The following is a 17,651-nucleotide window of genomic DNA, read 5'->3' as shown; positions in this document are numbered from 1 at the left end:
CCTGCAGACAGACCCCAGCTAGCTCCTACCCCCCATGTCTGCACTGCATGGGGTGGGGGGATTACAGCCCTGGAGACAGACCCCAGCTAGCTCCTACCCCGCCATGTCTGCACTGCATGGGGTGGGGGGATTACAGCCCTGGAGACAGACCCCAGCTAGCTCCTACCCTGCCATGTCTGCACTGCATGGGGTGGGGGGATTACAGCCCTGGAGACAGACCCCAGCTAGCTCCTACCCCGCCATATCTGCACTGCACTGCAGTGGGGTGGGGGGATTACAGCCCTGGAGACAGACCCCAGCTAGCTCCTACCCCCCATGTCTGCACTGCAGTGGGGGGGGGGGGATTGCAGCCCTGGAGACAGACCCCAGCTAGCTCCTGGAGCGCCCCCCTGGCTTCCTTTCAAAGGGACAGCATGACTAGCACACGGAGAGAGAACTGAGCTTCCATTTCTGCTAAAACTAACCCTGTAGCTGCAGGGGCCTAGGCTCACCCCACCAGTGCATGCCCAAGCTGGGCTTGTACTGGTAGGTAGGTCACCAGACCAAGCCAAGCTATTCCCCCCCGTTGGTCCTGGTCTGGCCAAGGCCCAGATGGGAAGCTCTGTTAATCTGTGTGCCAGCAGATGCTGAGTCATGCTGTAATCTTTAATCCATTAGCAACTGGACTTTCCTCCCCAGGCTTCAGTGCAACCAGTTGAGTAATGACAGACCCAGCAGCAGCATGTAACCTCAGTGACCCGTTTGGCCTGATCCCCACCGCCCCATCCTTCAACAAATGAGCAACGACAACACTCCATTAAAATGATCAAATACAGCGGTTTATTGAATCAATATCATTGTACGTTAGATTCCTGTGCTACTATCCCCCATTCCTCCCCCTTCCTACAGTCACCAAGATGTGGAGTAACCACAGGGAAACTTTCCAGGGGGTTTTGTTTTTGTCATTCACTGTTTCCACTTTTGGATGGCGGAGACATCACTGCTGCAAAGGTCCTGGTTCTGTCCTCCCTTGCTGTGCAGGTTACAGGGCAGCTGTGTCAACTAACCAGGTTTGTTCTCATTAAGAAGTGACCCCTTGGCAGGAGGGCAGGCATGGCAAGGAATCAGACTGCAGGATAAAAGGGTATGTTCACAATGTAGCTGGAAACATGCCTCCCATACTCGATATACAGACACACACTAGCTCTGCTTGAGCTTCCGGCTAAAGATAGTAGTGTGGCATGGCCTAGCCCAGGGGTCGGCAACCTTTGACACCTGGCCCATCAGGGTAAAGCCACTGGCAGGCCAGGCCGGTTTATCTGGAGTGTTCCCAGGCATGGAGCCCCGCAGCTCCCACTGGCCGCGGTTCGTCATTCCTGGCCGATGAGCGCTGTGGGAAGCAGTGGCTGGCACGTCCCTTGGCCCGCGCCACTTCCCCCAGGAACGGCGAACCGCGGCCAGTGGGAGCTGCGGGGCTCCGTGCCTGCAGACGCTCCAGATAAACAAACTGGCCCACCAGCGGCTTTACCCTGACGGGCCAGGTGCCAAAGGTTGCCAACCCCTGGCCTACCCCATGAGCTCAGAGCTGCAAGGAGGGCAGATGGGCTTGTACTCATGTGGCTAGCCCATGCCACAACATTCACACTGCTATTTTTAGCCTGGTAACTCAAGCAGAACTAGCTGTATCTGTCTACCCGGCCTAGGAGGTACACTCCCAGCTGCCATGCAGACATAGCCTCTTCCCCTATCTTTACCCTTCCAGGTACAGGCAGGATCATGCCATCTGTTCCGTCTGTGGTACCTTTCACATTGGTGGTTTATGCTAGTTGAAGCACCCCCGAAGTTACAGACTCCGAGGGTCTGGTAACAATGCATGAACACAGATTTGTCTGGGGCTCAGGTGCAACACAGTAGCTGCTGCATTCACTCTTTCCAAGGTGCATTTAATAAAGACCATGGAGCAGCTGGCCTAGGGACTGAGACCATCTCTTGTCACAGGTGCAACAGCACTGGGTCTAATAACCTGACTGCCAGAAGTTTATACAAGATACCATGGAAGAACAGGTGGGAATTGCACCCTTCCCCCCGGACTGCCCATCCTGCCACCGGCTAGCACGTGGCCACACCTGTGGCATATGCTGCTTGTCCGGCTTCTGCAAGCACGTGGAACAGCAGGTTCAGCAGGTGCTCTTCCATGCCTCCCTCATTTAAACCTAGGCTCTGGTGACTAGGCAGGAGTAGAAAACAGGCTCGCGCTGCTATTCCTGCCCTCTGAACTGGGGGAGGGGGCCAGGAGAACACTTTCTTCTTCAGACTTTGTCATTGCAAGATTAGGAACTAAATTTAAAAAAACCCAACCACCTCACCCCAGCTTCACAACCATCCTCCCCGCTGCCTGCCTGGAGCCTCCTGCCTGCCTGGAGCCTGCCATCTCACTCTCTCACCCACACAGGCAAACAAAGTGTTTCTAGAAACCAAGAAAAAGATCCACCTGTAAGTCAGGGACTTACAGGATAAACAAGGATTCTGTAGCAAGGTTTGTTATTTCTACTCAAATAGAACCAACGTACAGGAATTAAAGTGCTCACACTAGTGTTCAAGCAGTGCACACCCTCCCTGGCAGAATCGCCATTAAACAGAAACCCAGTAAGAGAAGACTGAGGCAGCAGCTCACTCTTCGAAGAGTGTCCCAGACATGTAGTGGTTTATTTTAACGAAGAGACAAGGGCCAGCTTTCTCCGGAGAGGTAGAACTGCTGTCGCAGACCCTTTCTCCAAACGCTCGCCTCTGGTCAGAACCCAGGACAGGGACATTTCAGCCTAGCAGGTGAACGTTAAAAACACCTGAAAAGGGAGTTAAGAGTTTAAGGGCTTGGGCCATGACAACTACACCAGACCCTGAGTATCCAACATCCGCACTGAAAAGGGGAACCAGCAGCATCGCACCCAGAGGCTGAGTCCATGCTAGTGTGAAGTGGGAGGGTTTCAACGTGTAACAGCCCTAGGGGCGGGATGCAGTCAGGGGGTAGGAAAAGTTTCATTTGAGGAGAACTATTGAGAAAGAAATGAAATGAGCATGTGAAAACAGAGTGTGGGGGTTAACAGAAGCCTAGTAATAAACCCAGTGTTTGCTAATAGCTAATAGCAAACACTATAATCCAAGCAGAGGAAGAGGTCAGAGGCACTATGGAAACTGGCAATAATGGCCCTCCACGCACTACATTGGCTAAGGGGGGAAGGGGTGCTACCTTTGGCCCATCTCGGTTCCCAGAGGGGTCTGACTGCTCACACCCCGTTCAGCAGAGGTGGTGTTTCCATTCCAATCCCCTTTGATCAGACTCCAGCTCTAGGCAAGAGTTCAGGACCTCTGCTAGCTTCAGCTGCCCTTAGCACTGGGACTAGAAGAAAGTCCCTTATCCAAAGGGAGTGGAAATGGCCCAGCACGTGAAAAGTGTCCTCTGGGAAATCAGGCAAGCGGGTTACAAAGAGGTAATGTGTGTTTCACTTACTATCCAGGGCGTTTCATACACAGCCCCTCCCCCAGGGGTGCGAGAGCCCCACGCAGACCAGCTGAGCACAGCACCAGCTGGGGTGGCGGGAGCAGAACCGACAAGAGGAAAAGCAATTAGAACAAAGCCTGCTAGTTCCCACTTCCCCCAGGGATGGAGGGGCTCGGCCCTGCCCGCTAGTTCCCACTTCCCCCAGGGATGGAGGGGCTCGGCCCTGCCCAGAGCCTGCAGCCCTGCTCCCCCTGTTGTAGAAAAAGGAAGACTAAAGGGATCAGTGCTCATCCCTGAGCTGTCACTCAGGAGCTCCGTCGGACTGTCACTGCCCAAAGCCTGCGACCCCCCTTGCCGGGCCCAGCAGCCGCGAGTCCTTGGTTCTGCTTGTTGAAAACACCCACTACTGAAACCCCAAACGGCTGCCCTGTAGTGGGGAGGTGTGACTGCGGCTTGGGGAGACAGACCCCAGCCGGCTCCTAACCCCCCGCAATCTATCCCAGTAACAGCAGCAACAAGACAGATAAGGCAAGAGGCAGGATGGAGGGAGGGGGGGAGGCCATGGTGCCTTTCACCCAAACACCCTGCGTAAAGCAGCAGCAGCAGCCCCCCCTCCGTGCATTGTTTAATTCCAGGGCGTACCACTCAAAAGGGGCCCCAGGGGACGGGGCTGGCTTAGAGTTCAATGCTCAAGGTGCCCATCCCATGTACTTTTTTTATTTAAAGGGATGACTCTGAACATCTCCTGCCTTTCCTGGCCCTGGCAAGGGAGAGCGGCAGCCGCACTGCGGGAGACGGGGGCTGGCAGCCGGTTCAGTTACAGCTGCGTGTAAGGGCCAGGTCTGGATCCCTCTGTCTGCCATTGGCCCTGCAGCTCAAGCAAGGTGGTGGGGGAGGCCGGTGCCATTCTTCACTCCTGCAGCAGTCAGTGGTATGGAGCCAGCAGGGTGTCTCCAGTACCACGCGGAGTGCAAGCCCTACGCTCTCAGCGCCGAGGAAAGATGCTGATCCTGCGCTGGGCACTGCCGGGCTGGGCACAGAAATAAATACAAGACTAAAGCAGCTAGACTCCAACCTGAAGCCTTGGCCTCTGAACAGCACAGGAGGGTCTTGGGAAAGGCCAGGTAATGAGTAGCTCTACATCAGCTCCACACTCATCTCTGCGAGTCTCTCTCTCTGAGAGGTGCCACCCACATTTGTGTGGAGCTGGAGGGAGCCAGCGCCAGATGCTGGCAGGCTTTGAGCAAGAAGCAACAAGCTCCAGCCCGCAGGCCATAGCATTCGCGTCCTCTCTCAGCAGAGGGTATAGACTCCAGGGGAGCCAGCGAGATCAGCCTAGCAAGGCTGAGAACCGAGCGCGAACTATTCCACCAGCACGCACCGGTTCCCCCCAGCCTCTGTGCCTCACTTCGGCCCTGCAGAGCCTGTGGACAGGAGAGAGACATGCCAGCTTGATGGCCCAGCTGGGGCTGAGTAACGCCGGTGAGGACAGGGCCATGATGTGGACACTTGTCCCCAAGGGACCAGCCTGAGCCTCACATCCTTGCACACAGGCCCCTCGCCAGCTGGGCCACGGCCAGACACCCGGAGGGGATGCTTCCTGGGCCCACACCTGAACCTAAACCAACGTGGCCCTTTAGACGTGAATGCACCACCCTGAGAGCTCCGAGCAGCTGGCAGAGGGAGCGCTGCGGTGCCAGTGGAGGCTGGCACGCCGAACCATGCCAGGCGGCTTGCTGGGGCGCACAGGCAGGGTTGGACATGGGCTTCTCCAAAGGAGGGGTTAGAGCCGTGATCAGCGTGGGAGGAGAACTGGCTGCTGCACACAGCAGCTCTTCCCTACCACAGCCACCTCCCTCCTCTCCGCCCTCGGCCCAGGCCAGCAAGCATCTGCAGCAGGGAATGCAACACTCAGCACAGGCCAGGGGCAAATCACCAGCAAGTAGCGGCGCCCTGGAAAGCCCCTGCTCCAGGCTGATCTCTTTCAGGGAGGGTGCACAAGTCCCCCTTTGTTAGTGTGTCGGGGACACCAGGCCCCCCCTTTCACCAGGGATTTGTACACGGTCACCCCTGGTAACACCTGCCGCATGCCAGGGCATGCCAGGGCATGTGCCCTGCTTCATTGCACAGCTGTAGACAGAGCAGCTAGAGGCAGGGCGGCTAGCAGCCCTGCAGATCCCAGCGCTTGCTGTGGGACAGCGAGAGGCCTGCCACCCCATTGCACACAGCCCCAGCCCCAGCGTCTTGTCAGAGCCAGATTCAGAACCTGCGGAGCTGCCTCCTGGCACCAATTCCCAGCAACAGGCAGCGTGCTGGGCTGGTCCCGGAGTCCCAGGGCAAAGCACCCGCTCGGGCCTGTGCAACACCTTGTTCCCTGCCCGGGTCCACCCCCAGTGGCAGCTAGTTCAGATCTCGCAGCTACAGGGAGCCCCAGCACTGCAGCTGCGCCCCTCGAACGCCCAGTTCTCGCCAATGTTCTTTGGTGCCAAGGTCTGGGGGGCGCTGGGGGACCCTAGGCCTGCTCCTCTGCACTGGGACCTCGGAAGAGCGACTGCTTCCTCAGGCTGAGCCGGGCACACCTGGGACACGTGGTCGAATTGTCATAGTAGCAATCCCTGGAAGCGAGGAGGAGGAAGGTTACCCCCATCAGCCCTGCCGTCAGGAGCGTGGGGCTGGGGCTCAGGCAAGCTCTGCAGCCCTCACTGGGCCCTTCTGCTGGCAAAGAGCTGCATGGCCCCCAGAATTCACAGCCAGTGCCCCCCCAGCTCTGGGAGCCACCCGTGGTGCCCTTGCAGAGAGCCTCCTCACCAGGGAGACGTGGGTGCTGTGTCCAGGCTAGTGGCCAGCACCAGGGGTGTGGCTGCAGCAGCACCTGAGCCAGCAGGTAGGAGAGGGCAGCATGTCAGGGAGCAAGCCAGCTCCTCCAGCCAGCCCAGCCCCATCCTCCCCCAGCCCAGCACTGGAGAGGTCCCAGGTCCCACGCTCTGGGCCTGCTCCACCCCACTGCACGCGAACAGACTGGCCAGCCACAGTCACCGCTGCGCTGAATACACATGCAGCATCCCAGGCACTGTCCAGCAGCTTCACCTCCCCAGGGGCCAGGGCCAGGGCATGCCAGGGGCAGGGGCAGCCCAGGGCTGGTTCCTTGCAATGCCACCTGAGGGCACCGTGGGGTCTGCCTCTGCACCCGGCTCATTTCGCAGCCCTGCATATCTTGGGGCTCCCCCAGCACAGAGATCTCCCTGCTCTCCCTGACTGGGCCCCATGCTCCCAGCCAGGGCTGGCACAGGACGCCACAGGGCAGCCCCAGGCTCCTCCCCACCCACCTGTGGAAGACAGCAGAGCAGTCCGTGCACACCGATGTGTGGCTGTCAAACGGGAAGAGCACGTCCCCTTCTTTGCAGAGCTCACACACAAAGCCCTTCGCCTGGCACCGCTGGAGACAAGAGTGAAGATCACTGAGTCTGGTGCTGTGCATGGGCCCTTCCCCCCTCGGCTGCGATCCAAACCCTCCCCCCCCACCCACATACACCATGGAGCTGCTGGCTCCAGCAGATTGCACACTGGGGTGTCAGAGTCCTGGGGTCCAAGTGCTTCCAGGCCCTGCTCCCCCAGTCCTGTCTGCCCCATTCCCACCTCCGTGACCTGGGAGGGGCTCAACAAATACAGCAGGACAGCGACAACGGTGCCTTCATGTCCCACCCTGAGCCTCTCCACAGCCAGCCCCGACTCAAAAAGGAGGAATTCCTCCCACTATACGCCTGCTTGCTACCAGCTTTGTCATCCTAGGGTTGCTACTGGGGGAGAGCGGGGCCTGTGCACCCCCCCCCCCCACCTCCCTTGTCTGCTATGGGAGGGGTTTAAACACTGAAGCATTTGTCTAGCAATGAAGATGCAGAAATTAGAGTCTTTGCAAACATCCAGGGACGACAGGCTGGAGCGGGAGTTTCCGGCCCCTCAGACAGCATCTGCCCCTCAGTGCTGATCCCCAGGGGACAGGTCAGCCCCCAGCCCCACCTCGCAGTCCAGCTTGATGTGCTTGGCGAACAGGGTGTGGATCTCCGCTAAGGAGCAGCTGAGGCGCCCAGCCTGGATGTCGACCAGGTCCTGCAGCGAGTACATCTCGTCGTTCTCCACAAAGTGTTGCCGGTCCTGCAGCTGCAAGGGAAGAACTGTCAGATGACGACACTCCCAGGCCGCCTGCCTGCCCCCACCCAGCCTTCCCTGCCCCCACTCGCCAAGGGGCCTTCCCCAGCCGGGGCTCAGACTGGGAGCAGAGTCTAGCTAAGCCCTGGCCAAGAGCTCTCTGGTTTACTCTGTGGCTGGTCCAACATCACGTACTCGGGTTCAATGTGCCCTTCCTCTCTAGCCCAGGGCTCGTCCCCATCAACCCAATGAGTCTTCCAGGGCTTGGGGCAGGCAGGTGCAGGATTTGAAGTTCCACAGAGGACACAGGGCGATTGGGATACAGGCCACCCAGACCATCGCCTGGGCTAGCGACGGCCATTGGACCCAGTCCCCTCCTCCTCAGCTGGGCTCGCCACAGCCACCAGCGTGGCCTGAACACCTCCCTCATCCTCCCCCGGCACGTGGCTCCTGTCCCGTAGAGAGTCCACTTAACCCGCTGCTGTGCACAGCCTCGGGGGCGTCACAGATCCCCACATGGGAGCACGACAGCAAGGTGTGTCTCAGCAGCTGCCCATCTCCGCAGTAGCCAGCGGTTTGGGGCTGGGAGAATCCTGTCCATGGATTCTGGGCTTGGCCCGTGTGACGCTGACCCCACAGCGCCTCTACCCTCAGGAGAGGACAAGGCGGAGGTGATCCCAGACAGGGACAGGCCAGCGGATCTCTCACCCCCAGCAAGTGGGCAGTGCCATGCCCCCCAGCTGCCCATCCAGTGTCACTTTCTCGGCTGGAGCTGCCCAGGCATGGCCCGTCACCGGACACCAGCTGGGCACAGGTGGAAGGTTTGTACCCTGCCGGGGAGTGGCACAAACAGCTTCATGCTCCCAGCGATTCAGCTCCCTCCCCATCCCAGCAAACTCTCTCACACACACGGTCCCCGCACAGCAGCTCCTCCCCACGCAGACACCCCCACACCTGGAGCAGCAGACGAGCCTCCATGGCCTCTTTGCAGGTGATGAAGTAGGGCTTCATGAGCAGGATATCCTGGCGCAGTTTCTGCAGGGAGAGGGGGCAGGCAGGTTTCAGGAAATAGGGCCCGCCCAGCTAGCCCAGCACCCTGCCTGACAGCGACCGGACACCTCCCAGGAAAGCGTAAGGGCCCTGCAGTAGCAGGTGTGGGATAATCTGCCTCCTGGCCCCAGTGTCTAGGGGTGAGAAATCGGGTGAGCCTGTACAATTCTGTACAAACACACAGCGAAGGGGGCACGCCTGGGAGCTGCTCCCAACCCAGCCCAGAGCTGGAAGCCCCATCAAACTCCCCCACACTGGGGGAAGAACACGCTCACAAGTCAGGTCTCGTGATGGGACCCCAGCCCTTAGAACCAGGGGCATGAGCCCCAAGCAGAGCCCAGCCAAGTGGACACAGGCACTTACCCGGATCTCCACCAGCTCCTCCACATAGTTAAAGAGAAGGGGGTTGATTTCCCGCAGCTTGAGCACCGGCCGCGACACCATCAGGGCAAGGTAACGCATGCTGCAGCGGGAAACCTGGGCCCGGAGAATGCAGAGCCCTGTTATGAACCAGGGGCAGGAGGCAGCATCGCCCTGTGCCAGGGTCCCCCAGCTTACTAATCGTCCATTGCCCCACTGAGACAGGTGTAAATAGTAGCACATGGTTCGGGGAGACGGCCCTGCAGGCCCATGTGATTAGCACAGAGGCGGTTAGGGGAGCTGCGGGGCACGGCCCCTCCATGCTGACCAGCTGTTCTGGTAAGTAAAGGACGTGTCTGAGGGCCTGGGAGGGGAAGGGCCCTGCTATGCAGACACATCGGAGAAAGCCAGCCCGACTCCTGTGCTGTACACTGACTCCATCTCTCGCAGGTCACCAGGGAACCATCTCCCGGGGCTGTTCCTGTCTTTAAATAAGCCCCTGGGCTCACATCACATGCCACCAGGTGCAGACAGGAACTAGCTTTGGTCTCCAGCAGCCGGGGCTGGAGTGGATGCCGCTGCCCAAAGGTGGAAGGCTCCGTGTCCCAACCCCCAGCCTATGCCCTGGCTCGGCTCAGGGTAGCTGAGCCTCAGTGTCCCCTAGCGTCACCTCCCATCCCACGCCCCCCACCCACGGGGCCACCCCGCTCACCTTGCGGGGTTCGAAGTCCCAGTTGTGGATGACACGGGCGGGGATGATGGCCAGATCATTCCAGTGGCAGTTACCGCAGTAGTACAGGCCAGTGTAGTCACACTGCCTGGCCTCGCTGGGCACGCCCCCTGCATGGGACATGGGCCGTCAGCCCCAGGGCCCCAGCCCTGCCAGGTCCCCCGCCCCAACCCTTCCCAGACTCAGCAGGGTCTCTGCTCTCACCCGCCAGGGCAGGGCCTGCGGGTGGCTTCCCTGCTGCTCCGCTGAGCCCTGAGGCTGCAGACCCTCCCAACACCTCAAGCATGCGCCGAGCCCTGCGCTCGGGGAGGCTGAGTGAGTGTCACCGGTCCTGTTCTGCATTTGGGAAACCGAGGCTCGGAGAGGGGAACTGACTCACCCATGAGCATATGGTGAGTCAGGGCAGAGCCGGGACCAGACACCACGTGTCCCGATGCCAAGGCCTCTGCCCCTGTTGATGCCTCCTCCTCGTATCTCTGCTGTCATCTCCTCCCACTGCCCCCTTCACTCCATATACCCAGAGCAACCTCCTGACTGGTTCCAGCCATGCCCCTGCAGAACCCCCACCCCAGAGCGCCAGGGATGCCGAGAGTGGGCTGAGCACAGGCCTGGGAGCCAGGAACTCCTGAGATCTCATCCCAACCGAGCACCGCTCCCTCTGTGGCTCCAGCTGTGTGCTCCAGCCTGCCCACACACCAGCCAGGGCGACCACACTGACGTGCTGGCTGTGTGTGCCCAGGCCACAGGGATCGCCCCACTCCCGCTAACAGAGCTCTCCTTCAGGATGAGCAGGAGGGTCCCTGGGACGTGGGTTCTGGTGCATGCAGGCTGGTAACTGTGAGGGTTAACGGCTATTCCCGGGCACTTAGCCCCAGCGTCCCCTCCCGTGCGGGTGGCACTTACGGAGGGAGATGGGCGCCCGGCACTCCGCACAGCGGTAATCCTGGCTGTCCAGGCCTGTCTCGGGGCAGATGCTCAGCTCGTACTCAGCCTGGTGGCTGACCTTGGACCTCACGCAGGGCTTGGTGATAAGGTTCAGGCACTTGCTGTGACAGCGATAGTAACAGCCTGGGGAGGACACGGCACAGAGACCCAGGAGTCACCCGCCTGGCCCAGCCTCCCCGCTGCTTCAGCCTGACCCGGCTGGGGAGCACCCAGGCCCCTTGCCAACACTCGCACAACACTCGGAACTGGCCCAGCCCTGCAGGAGACAGGCGGGGAACGGCTCAGAGAAGAGGGGGTGGCAGCAGAGAAGCAACTGGGGCATTTAGGCCATCAGGGGTCTGCACTCCTGTCTGCGGCAGAGCCCAGGTGACCGGAGAGCCACCCACCCAGCACACCCCATTCCAGGGGTTCTGCTGCCTCCCACCTGCCCTTCAGCCCAGCGTGAGAGGCAAACTTTGGCTGAGCTCCAGAGGATCAGCCCTGCCGGGAAGGAGAATGAGCCTTCATCCTGCCCCAGGGCTGGGGAGCAGGGAGGCACTGCCCTGGCAGGGCTGGCTGCTCACCTGTGCAGGTGTACCAGGTCTGAATCAGGCCCCAGATGATGGTGTTGCACTTGTCACACGTCTGCTTGACACTCTTACTCTTCTCCTTGTAGAAGCGATGTTCCAGGAGCACCCGGATGTTGGGCTCGTCTTCGCTGGGGTCCTGCAGCACAGACAGACAGACGGCCAGAGCAGGGCTGAGCCTGGGAGACATTCGCCTCCTTTGCACTGAGAGCCAGGCCATCGCGTCCTGCAGGCGCCACTGCCAACATAGGGCCTTGCTCTCAGAATCCTGCTCAGCCCTACCTGGGCCCTGGTTGGCAAGTCAGCAGGGAGGCCAAGGTGCCTGGGACAGAGCAGGGGATCCTGCCCTTTGCTACCTGGGTGGGCTGCTCTGAGCCCACACAGCCGAGGCCTCAGCCAGCAAAGCCACTAGCCGGCCGCAGCCCCCACCCCGTCCCCAGCCCCCGGGCCACACCTTCAGCTCCTGGAGTTTCAGGCGCAGGTGGATGAGCCTGACCACAGCGTCTTTCTGCCTCTCCGAGTGCTCAGGGAGCTCCAGGATCACCTGCTTGCACTCCTCGATCGCCTGCCGCAGCTGCTGGATGTCTGAGGCCAGGAACAAGCCCTGCAGGCAAGAGACGGGCAATGCCGGTGAGCAGCGCTGCCCCTGCTGGGCCCAGGCATGGTGCCCTTCCCCACCCCGGGCACAGAGACTTCCCAGGCTGCCCCTGCTGGGCCAATCAACGCCTCATCACACACCTGCCAGCCCCAGCCTTCACCCAGCCGCCCCTGGGAGACTCCTGCGCCCCCCCCCCCCCCCGCCACAGTCACTCACCACAGGGCGGGAGAAGTGGTCCTCCGCCAGCCCCAGGTCCATCACGCGCTCTGAGCACTGGAACATGGGGTCCCCGTGGGACAGCCCCAGCAGCGAGTCTGCAACAAGCAGAGACATATGGAGAGGGAAGGGAGACATCTGCCTGGGGAGAGCAGGGAGACAACCCTGACCACCACCACGAGATGGTCCCAGCCCAGCTGCAAGGCAAGCGCCAGGCTCGCCCCCCGAAGAACATGGGCACCGGTGCCCAGGAATCCCCACAGCACTGAATGGCAAGGGGAACCGGGCATGGGGGCGGCTCTGGGCATCAGGTTCAAGGAGCAGCAGCATTTAGCGGCCCCTCCCAGGTGCACACCCCAAATCCTGGGGACACAGGAGGTGTGTCACTCGAGGGCTGCCCCTGCACAGACCTTCCCAACTGAACCCTCGAGAGCGGGGCACGGGCGGGTTCAGAGACACCCGCTCACCTCTCCCCCACACAGCCCCCACCCTGGGAGTCTCCGCTCCCACACTCAGCCCCCAGAATGCTGAGAAAGTGCTCTCCCGTCTCACTTTGCAGCCTCCCTACACCCCTGCCCCAAAGAGAACGACCGGCTGCGGCATGCGCGAGACCTGCCAATGCTCAGAACCTCACAGCTTCCATGCACAAGTCACCTAGCCACGCAGCCAGCAGGTGGACGAGCCGGGTTAGAACCAGGAGCCCTGGCTGCCTTTCTGGGAGTCTGCCTGGTGTGGAGAGTCCACCCAGCCCACAACCCCCTTATGCTGGGAGAATCTAGTGTCCTCTCCCCGCTCCTCCAGGCTGTGGGGAAAGCCTCCCAGATAATGGCACTTAGGTCTCTGGCAGCCCAGGGACTGGGCAGGAGATTGGCTTGCAGGGACCTGGTGGGGGAGGACTGGGGTTAGAGGGGGCCCCCACCTCTTTGGTTGCGGCTCTCAGAGCTCCCTGGGCCAGCGCCAGCCCCTGGTCACTGCATGCTCCCCAGCAGCGGGTAGACATGCACACCCCTCCCCGCCTCAGCCTGGCGGAGGGAACCCCACACTAACCTCGACAAGAAAGGTCGTCCCCAGCCTCCTGGTCATGCTGGCCTTGCCCCGGCTGCTTGTTGAAGGGGTTGAGGTGGGCCTGTCGGAACCGGACCAGCTTCTCATCACATTCCATAGCAGGCCAACCTGCCGGACCACGCAGAGGTGAAGGGAGCAGCGTGCACCAGAGTCCGCGCCGGGGCACGTCACCTGCCCCAGGTGCTCACCCGTCTCTGCCTGTGGCACCAGAGCAGGGGAACAGGCTAGATCTGGCAATACCTGATCCTTCCCTCCCACGGCCCAGCCCAGGCAGCTTCCACTTAAAACTGAAGTTGACGGATCATTTTTCCCAGCCACTTCCGAGCAGTATCACCCCACGCCGCTCACACGCTCCGCGCGGGGTTTCTGCTCCACCGCAGAGGAGGTAGAAAAACCGGTCTCTCCACCTGCCTATGTCGCCAGACCCGCTTCCAACCAAGTCAGCCAGACACCTGAGAGCCCGGCACGTGGCACCCCATCATTGCAGCACGCTCCCCAGCTCTGGCCACCTGGAGTTACCACCACCAATGGCACTCCACAAACGTGTTCTGACGGTGCTTCGAGGTCCCAGCAGAGCTCAGGGCCACACTGTGCTAGACACCTACTGAGATACCCCTAGCAAGGGCCCCTGCCCTGAGGAGCAGACAGATGTGTTCACCCCCTCCTACAGACGGGGAACTGAGGCACAGAGACATGAAATGACTGGGCCAGGGTTCAACAGGCCAAGAATTGAACCTGAGGCCCAGTCCAGTGCTCTACCCACAAGGCCAGCCTTCCTCTGGTGGCCAGGGCTACACTCCAAAGATTGATGTAGCTGGGTTGACCTCTCGGGGGAAAAAAATCCACCCCACTGCGCAACAAAGCTAAGCCAAGCTAGCCTCCGGCATGGAGAGTGCTGGGTTGACAGAAGAATTCTTTCATCGACTGAGCTCCTGCCTCTCGGGGAGGTGGATTGACCCTGCTGACAGGTGAACCCCTCCACTCCTGGAGCGAGCATTTCGCCTGTAGACAAGCCCTTAGTCACACAGAAAAACTCCACATTTTTGAAGAGAAGCGTCCTTGAGCATCTTCTCCTCGGGCACGCAGTGGCTTCTGGTGTTCTGGGAGGGTCTTAACCTAGCAACACAATTACAATCAGACACAGCTGGGGAGTGTCATTAACATCTCAGCGTCTTGCACAGACAGAATGTGCAATCTCTCTCCTCACCACTGCCACCACCTAGGTGTGTGAAAAATCCAGAGCGCTCCTCATGCAAGGTGCTGCACAGACGCCACGGGAAAGGCACCCACCACCCCGGGGCATGCAGAGCAAACACCAATGCAAACACACACCAGTGGGGCTCAGCCCCACATTCCATCACTACTCTTGGTGCCCCCCAGCCCAGCGCTGGCCTTTGCATACAATCAGTGTCTACCGGCTAACACATGTGAAGATTACCAGCTGGCTCATCCGCAGAATTGACCTCACGTCAGCTAACCCGAGCTACACGCAGGCTCTTTATGGCTAGCGAAGGCAAGGCCGCATGCAGGGACGGGCCAAGCTGACTGTGAGCGGCACGCCTCGTTCAGTACCAGCTCCTTCCCAGCCCCCTGCTTTACACACCGCTGTGCCTCAGTCTGGTAGGGAGTGATTGGTACAGATAGAATCACACGGGTAAAACCCCTCCTGTGGGCTCAGTTCTACTAGTGTAAAGTGCTTACCGGGATAGCTCGTCCCATACGGGAAGGGGAATAAGCTGTAACAGTATAAACAGACTAGCGGCCGTCCCGATTAACTAAACTGACATCGTTATGAGCGGTACAATTTTGGGGTTTGCGTTTGTCCTCGTGTCCAGAAACAGAAGGATGCATGTTCCTGCCAGGGATTTTTTTCTTTCAAGAGGTTTATCCAGCGTCATTGTGGATGTTTCCGTACTGGTCTGTATTGAGCCGAGCTCACTGCTGGCACCACGATCCTAATAATGGTCTTTATCGAGTGAACAGTCTGACCATTCGACAGCAATTCTAGAGTCATCAGTTTTACTTCCTAGTTCTCATGAATTAGCCTGATATCCAAAAGGGAAGTTTAAATGCAGGAGAACTGCTTTCCATGAAGTTATGTTGAAACAGCTGCTAAATTTCCAGAAACCATTTCTTATCCCATTTAATAAAGAGACACTGTCAGGATCAGTCTGGCCTCCAATTTTAATGCTGTAAACAAACAGAGACAGCCACACACAAACTTTTCCCAAACCCACGACGCACACAGAAACACGTCTCTTTTCAGAACTCCACAGGGAGCAGTTATTTTTCTAAACCATTCCCCTGGCATCTGACACCCAAACAATTCAGCACCCCGAGGGGGACAGTTTCATTGTGCAATGCCAGAGATGAGCACAGAAGAAGCAGAACCTTCTAAGAACCTTGTCCTTGCTAAGGACAAGGACACATTATTTGTCCACTTCCACTTCCAAAAATCCAAACTTCATTAGCAGTGGGAGAAGGACCTTGGTTTACAACAGGTGTGTTTTTAAGCTGCCATCACACCCTAGTGAATAGGCAGCTCTGTTCCAATGAACGCACCAGCTAGATTTTGGCCCCAAATAAAGCATTTTAGGCCCTTCAATAGATGGCTCTCGAAAAACATCAACAGTGGAGACTAAAGCTAATTGTCACTCAAGGCCTGGTTGGTAGCCAGAGTGGGATTTCAACGCTGGGCTGGGCTCTTTACTCACAGTGAACGTAGCTGGGTTTTGACAGTTTCCTGTGTGGGATTTTTAAAAGGATCGCTGTGACAAAACTGGCGCTGTGGTGCAATCCACACCCCCAAATAAAACCACGGCCGAGTTGCTGCCCCTCCCCGCACCTGCCCCCCCAGCGCCCATAGCCAGGGCGTGCTGATAAACACGCACAGTGTCTACATGGGGCTTCACAGCACAAGAACAACAACGCTCTACAGCCTGCCGCGAGAAAGGGCATTTTATAGGTGGGAGACCAGAGGGGAAAGGGACCCGCCAGGTGTCACCCGACCAAAGCTAGGGCTACGCTGCAGATTTCTGCAGTGGCCTAGAAACAGTGCAGAACCTGGTGCCCAAGGACCGGGGTGCTGGGCACCGCGGAACCCCCGGGACCCAGAACGCCCAGCCTGGGGCCCTGCCGCCTTTCCTCTGGGAAGGGGGCACAGGGCAGCACCCCACATTCCCTGCTGCCTCTGGTCTGGCGGGCAGGCGCGTGAGAGGGTGTCTGGGGCCCTCTGCGGAACCCCCCCAAGTGATGGGCGGCAGGAGGAACCCTCGAGGTCAGGGGGGGCTGAGCCCCAGGCCAGAGCCACGCGCGCCTCTCCCCCTCCCCACGGAGGAAAGTGACAAGTGGGTCCCCCGCGGGCCCCAAAACCCCCGCCCCCCGCGGGACAGCAGCGACCGGCCCCGGCCGCCCCAGAAGCCCCCACGGTTGGGGGGGCTGCAGCGGGGGGGGGGCGAACTCCCCCCCCCCCGGCCGGGCCAGACCCCCCCCAAGCCGCTGCCGGCCCGGCCCGGCCCTCACCTGCTCATGGCCCGCCCGACCCGCCGGGTCCGCAGCGCAGCCCCGCCGCCCCTGCTACATTGTAGCGAGCTCGGGCCGGGGGGCGCAGGCGCAGGCGGCGGCGGAGGGGCCGCTGCTGCCCCCGCTGGCCGGGCGGACCGCGCGCCCCAGCCCCAGCCCCGAGCCCCCAGGGCTGGGCTCAGTGGGGCTGGAACCCTGCCTCGGGTGGAAACCGCTCCGAGCCGGGGGGCAGCCCCACGGTCCAGCCTGACCCCATAGGCGCAGCCCCACAGCTGCGGGAGGGCCAGGCCCCATCGCCCCTTGCAAGGGAAACGAGGTACCCGGGGCTCCCGGCCTCGCTGTGCACCTGCCCAGCGCCCCGGGGCACCAGGCGAGCCGCCCCCGAGTCCAGCCCCTCCGGCCTCGCCTGCGCCCTGGCAGCCGGCCCGCCCCGAGAGCCCCTCCGTGGCCCAGCAGCCTCGGGCCCTGAGTCCCCTGGCAGAGCCGGTAGCAGCCGGCAGAGCCGCTCTCTGAGCTCTCACCCTCCAGCCTGGCGAGGGGTCGGGCCCAGGGCGGGTGGGGCACGGGCTTTGCGGCTGCAGTCCGAAGACGCCATCAAACCGCAGAGGGTCCATTCCTAGCCTAGCCCAGGGGCTGCTCTGGAGACCTGCAGCCTGGGCATCAGGAGCTAGGGCTGGAGAGCAGAGCAGCTGGACGTGCCAGGTGCTGAGCACTGGACAATCTACCCCACAGCTCCTTCCTCCGCCCCCCTTTCTCTTCCTCCGCGCTGTCTCCGCCCCGGCAACTCTCCTCCAGTCTGTACCAGCGCTCGGGTATCCCGAGTGCCGCTTTCTAGCGCTCTCCCCAGTTCCCCTTTGGGGGATTCTTTCCTTTCTGACTTGCCTTTTCCCTTCTGTGTTCTCCCTCCCTCCTTTCCCCATCAATAGCTCCCTCCACTGCTCCTCCCTCCCTCTAGCCCTTTCAGGACCAGGCCTG

General features: G+C 60.3%; 1 protein-coding gene across 7 annotated transcripts; it reads right to left on the bottom strand.

The window, feature by feature from the left end:
* Positions 1 to 796: 796 nt before the first annotated feature.
* DEF8 (differentially expressed in FDCP 8 homolog) lies at positions 797 to 17,395 on the bottom strand. 7 transcript variants are annotated; one of them, XM_073308297.1, is made up of 12 exons: positions 17,198 to 17,395; positions 13,137 to 13,262; positions 12,090 to 12,187; positions 11,730 to 11,879; positions 11,273 to 11,414; positions 10,668 to 10,832; positions 9,747 to 9,874; positions 9,038 to 9,151; positions 8,579 to 8,659; positions 7,496 to 7,636; positions 6,805 to 6,914; positions 797 to 6,093 (listed from the first exon to the last, which is right to left on the bottom strand). In XM_073308297.1, the coding sequence occupies exons 2-12, from the start codon at positions 13,249 to 13,251 to the stop codon at positions 5,991 to 5,993; spliced, it is 1,347 nt and encodes a 448-aa protein (XP_073164398.1). In that variant the 5' UTR covers positions 13,252 to 13,262; positions 17,198 to 17,395; the 3' UTR covers positions 797 to 5,990. The 7 variants fall into 7 exon arrangements, with proteins under 7 accessions (XP_073164398.1, XP_073164396.1, XP_073164397.1 ...); XM_073308295.1 differs by lacking the exon at positions 17,198 to 17,395 and adding an exon at positions 16,677 to 16,781; XM_073308296.1 differs by lacking the exon at positions 17,198 to 17,395 and adding an exon at positions 16,677 to 16,777 and having other exon boundaries at positions 13,137 to 13,352.
* Positions 17,396 to 17,651: the final 256 nt, after the last annotated feature.

The sequence above is a fragment of the Lepidochelys kempii genome, chromosome 12 (genome assembly GCF_965140265.1).
Source record: "Lepidochelys kempii isolate rLepKem1 chromosome 12, rLepKem1.hap2, whole genome shotgun sequence".
Classification (NCBI taxonomy): domain Eukaryota; kingdom Metazoa; phylum Chordata; order Testudines; family Cheloniidae; genus Lepidochelys; species Lepidochelys kempii.
Note: the sequence above shows the minus strand (reverse complement) of the source record. Positions and strands in the feature narration are given on the sequence as shown.

Coding starts and splice junctions, on each gene's coding strand:
- DEF8 (XM_073308297.1), bottom strand. CDS start 13,251: ATGGAATGTGATGAGAAGCTGGTCCGGTTCCGACAGGCCCACCTCAAC. Junction 10,833..11,272: donor GACCTGGTACACCTGCACAG/GTGAGCAGCCAG, acceptor TGTCCTCCCCAG/GCTGTTACTATCGCTGTCAC. Junction 6,915..7,495: donor ACATCAAGCTGGACTGCGAG/GTGGGGCTGGGG, acceptor TCTTGTCTCCAG/CGGTGCCAGGCGAAGGGCTT.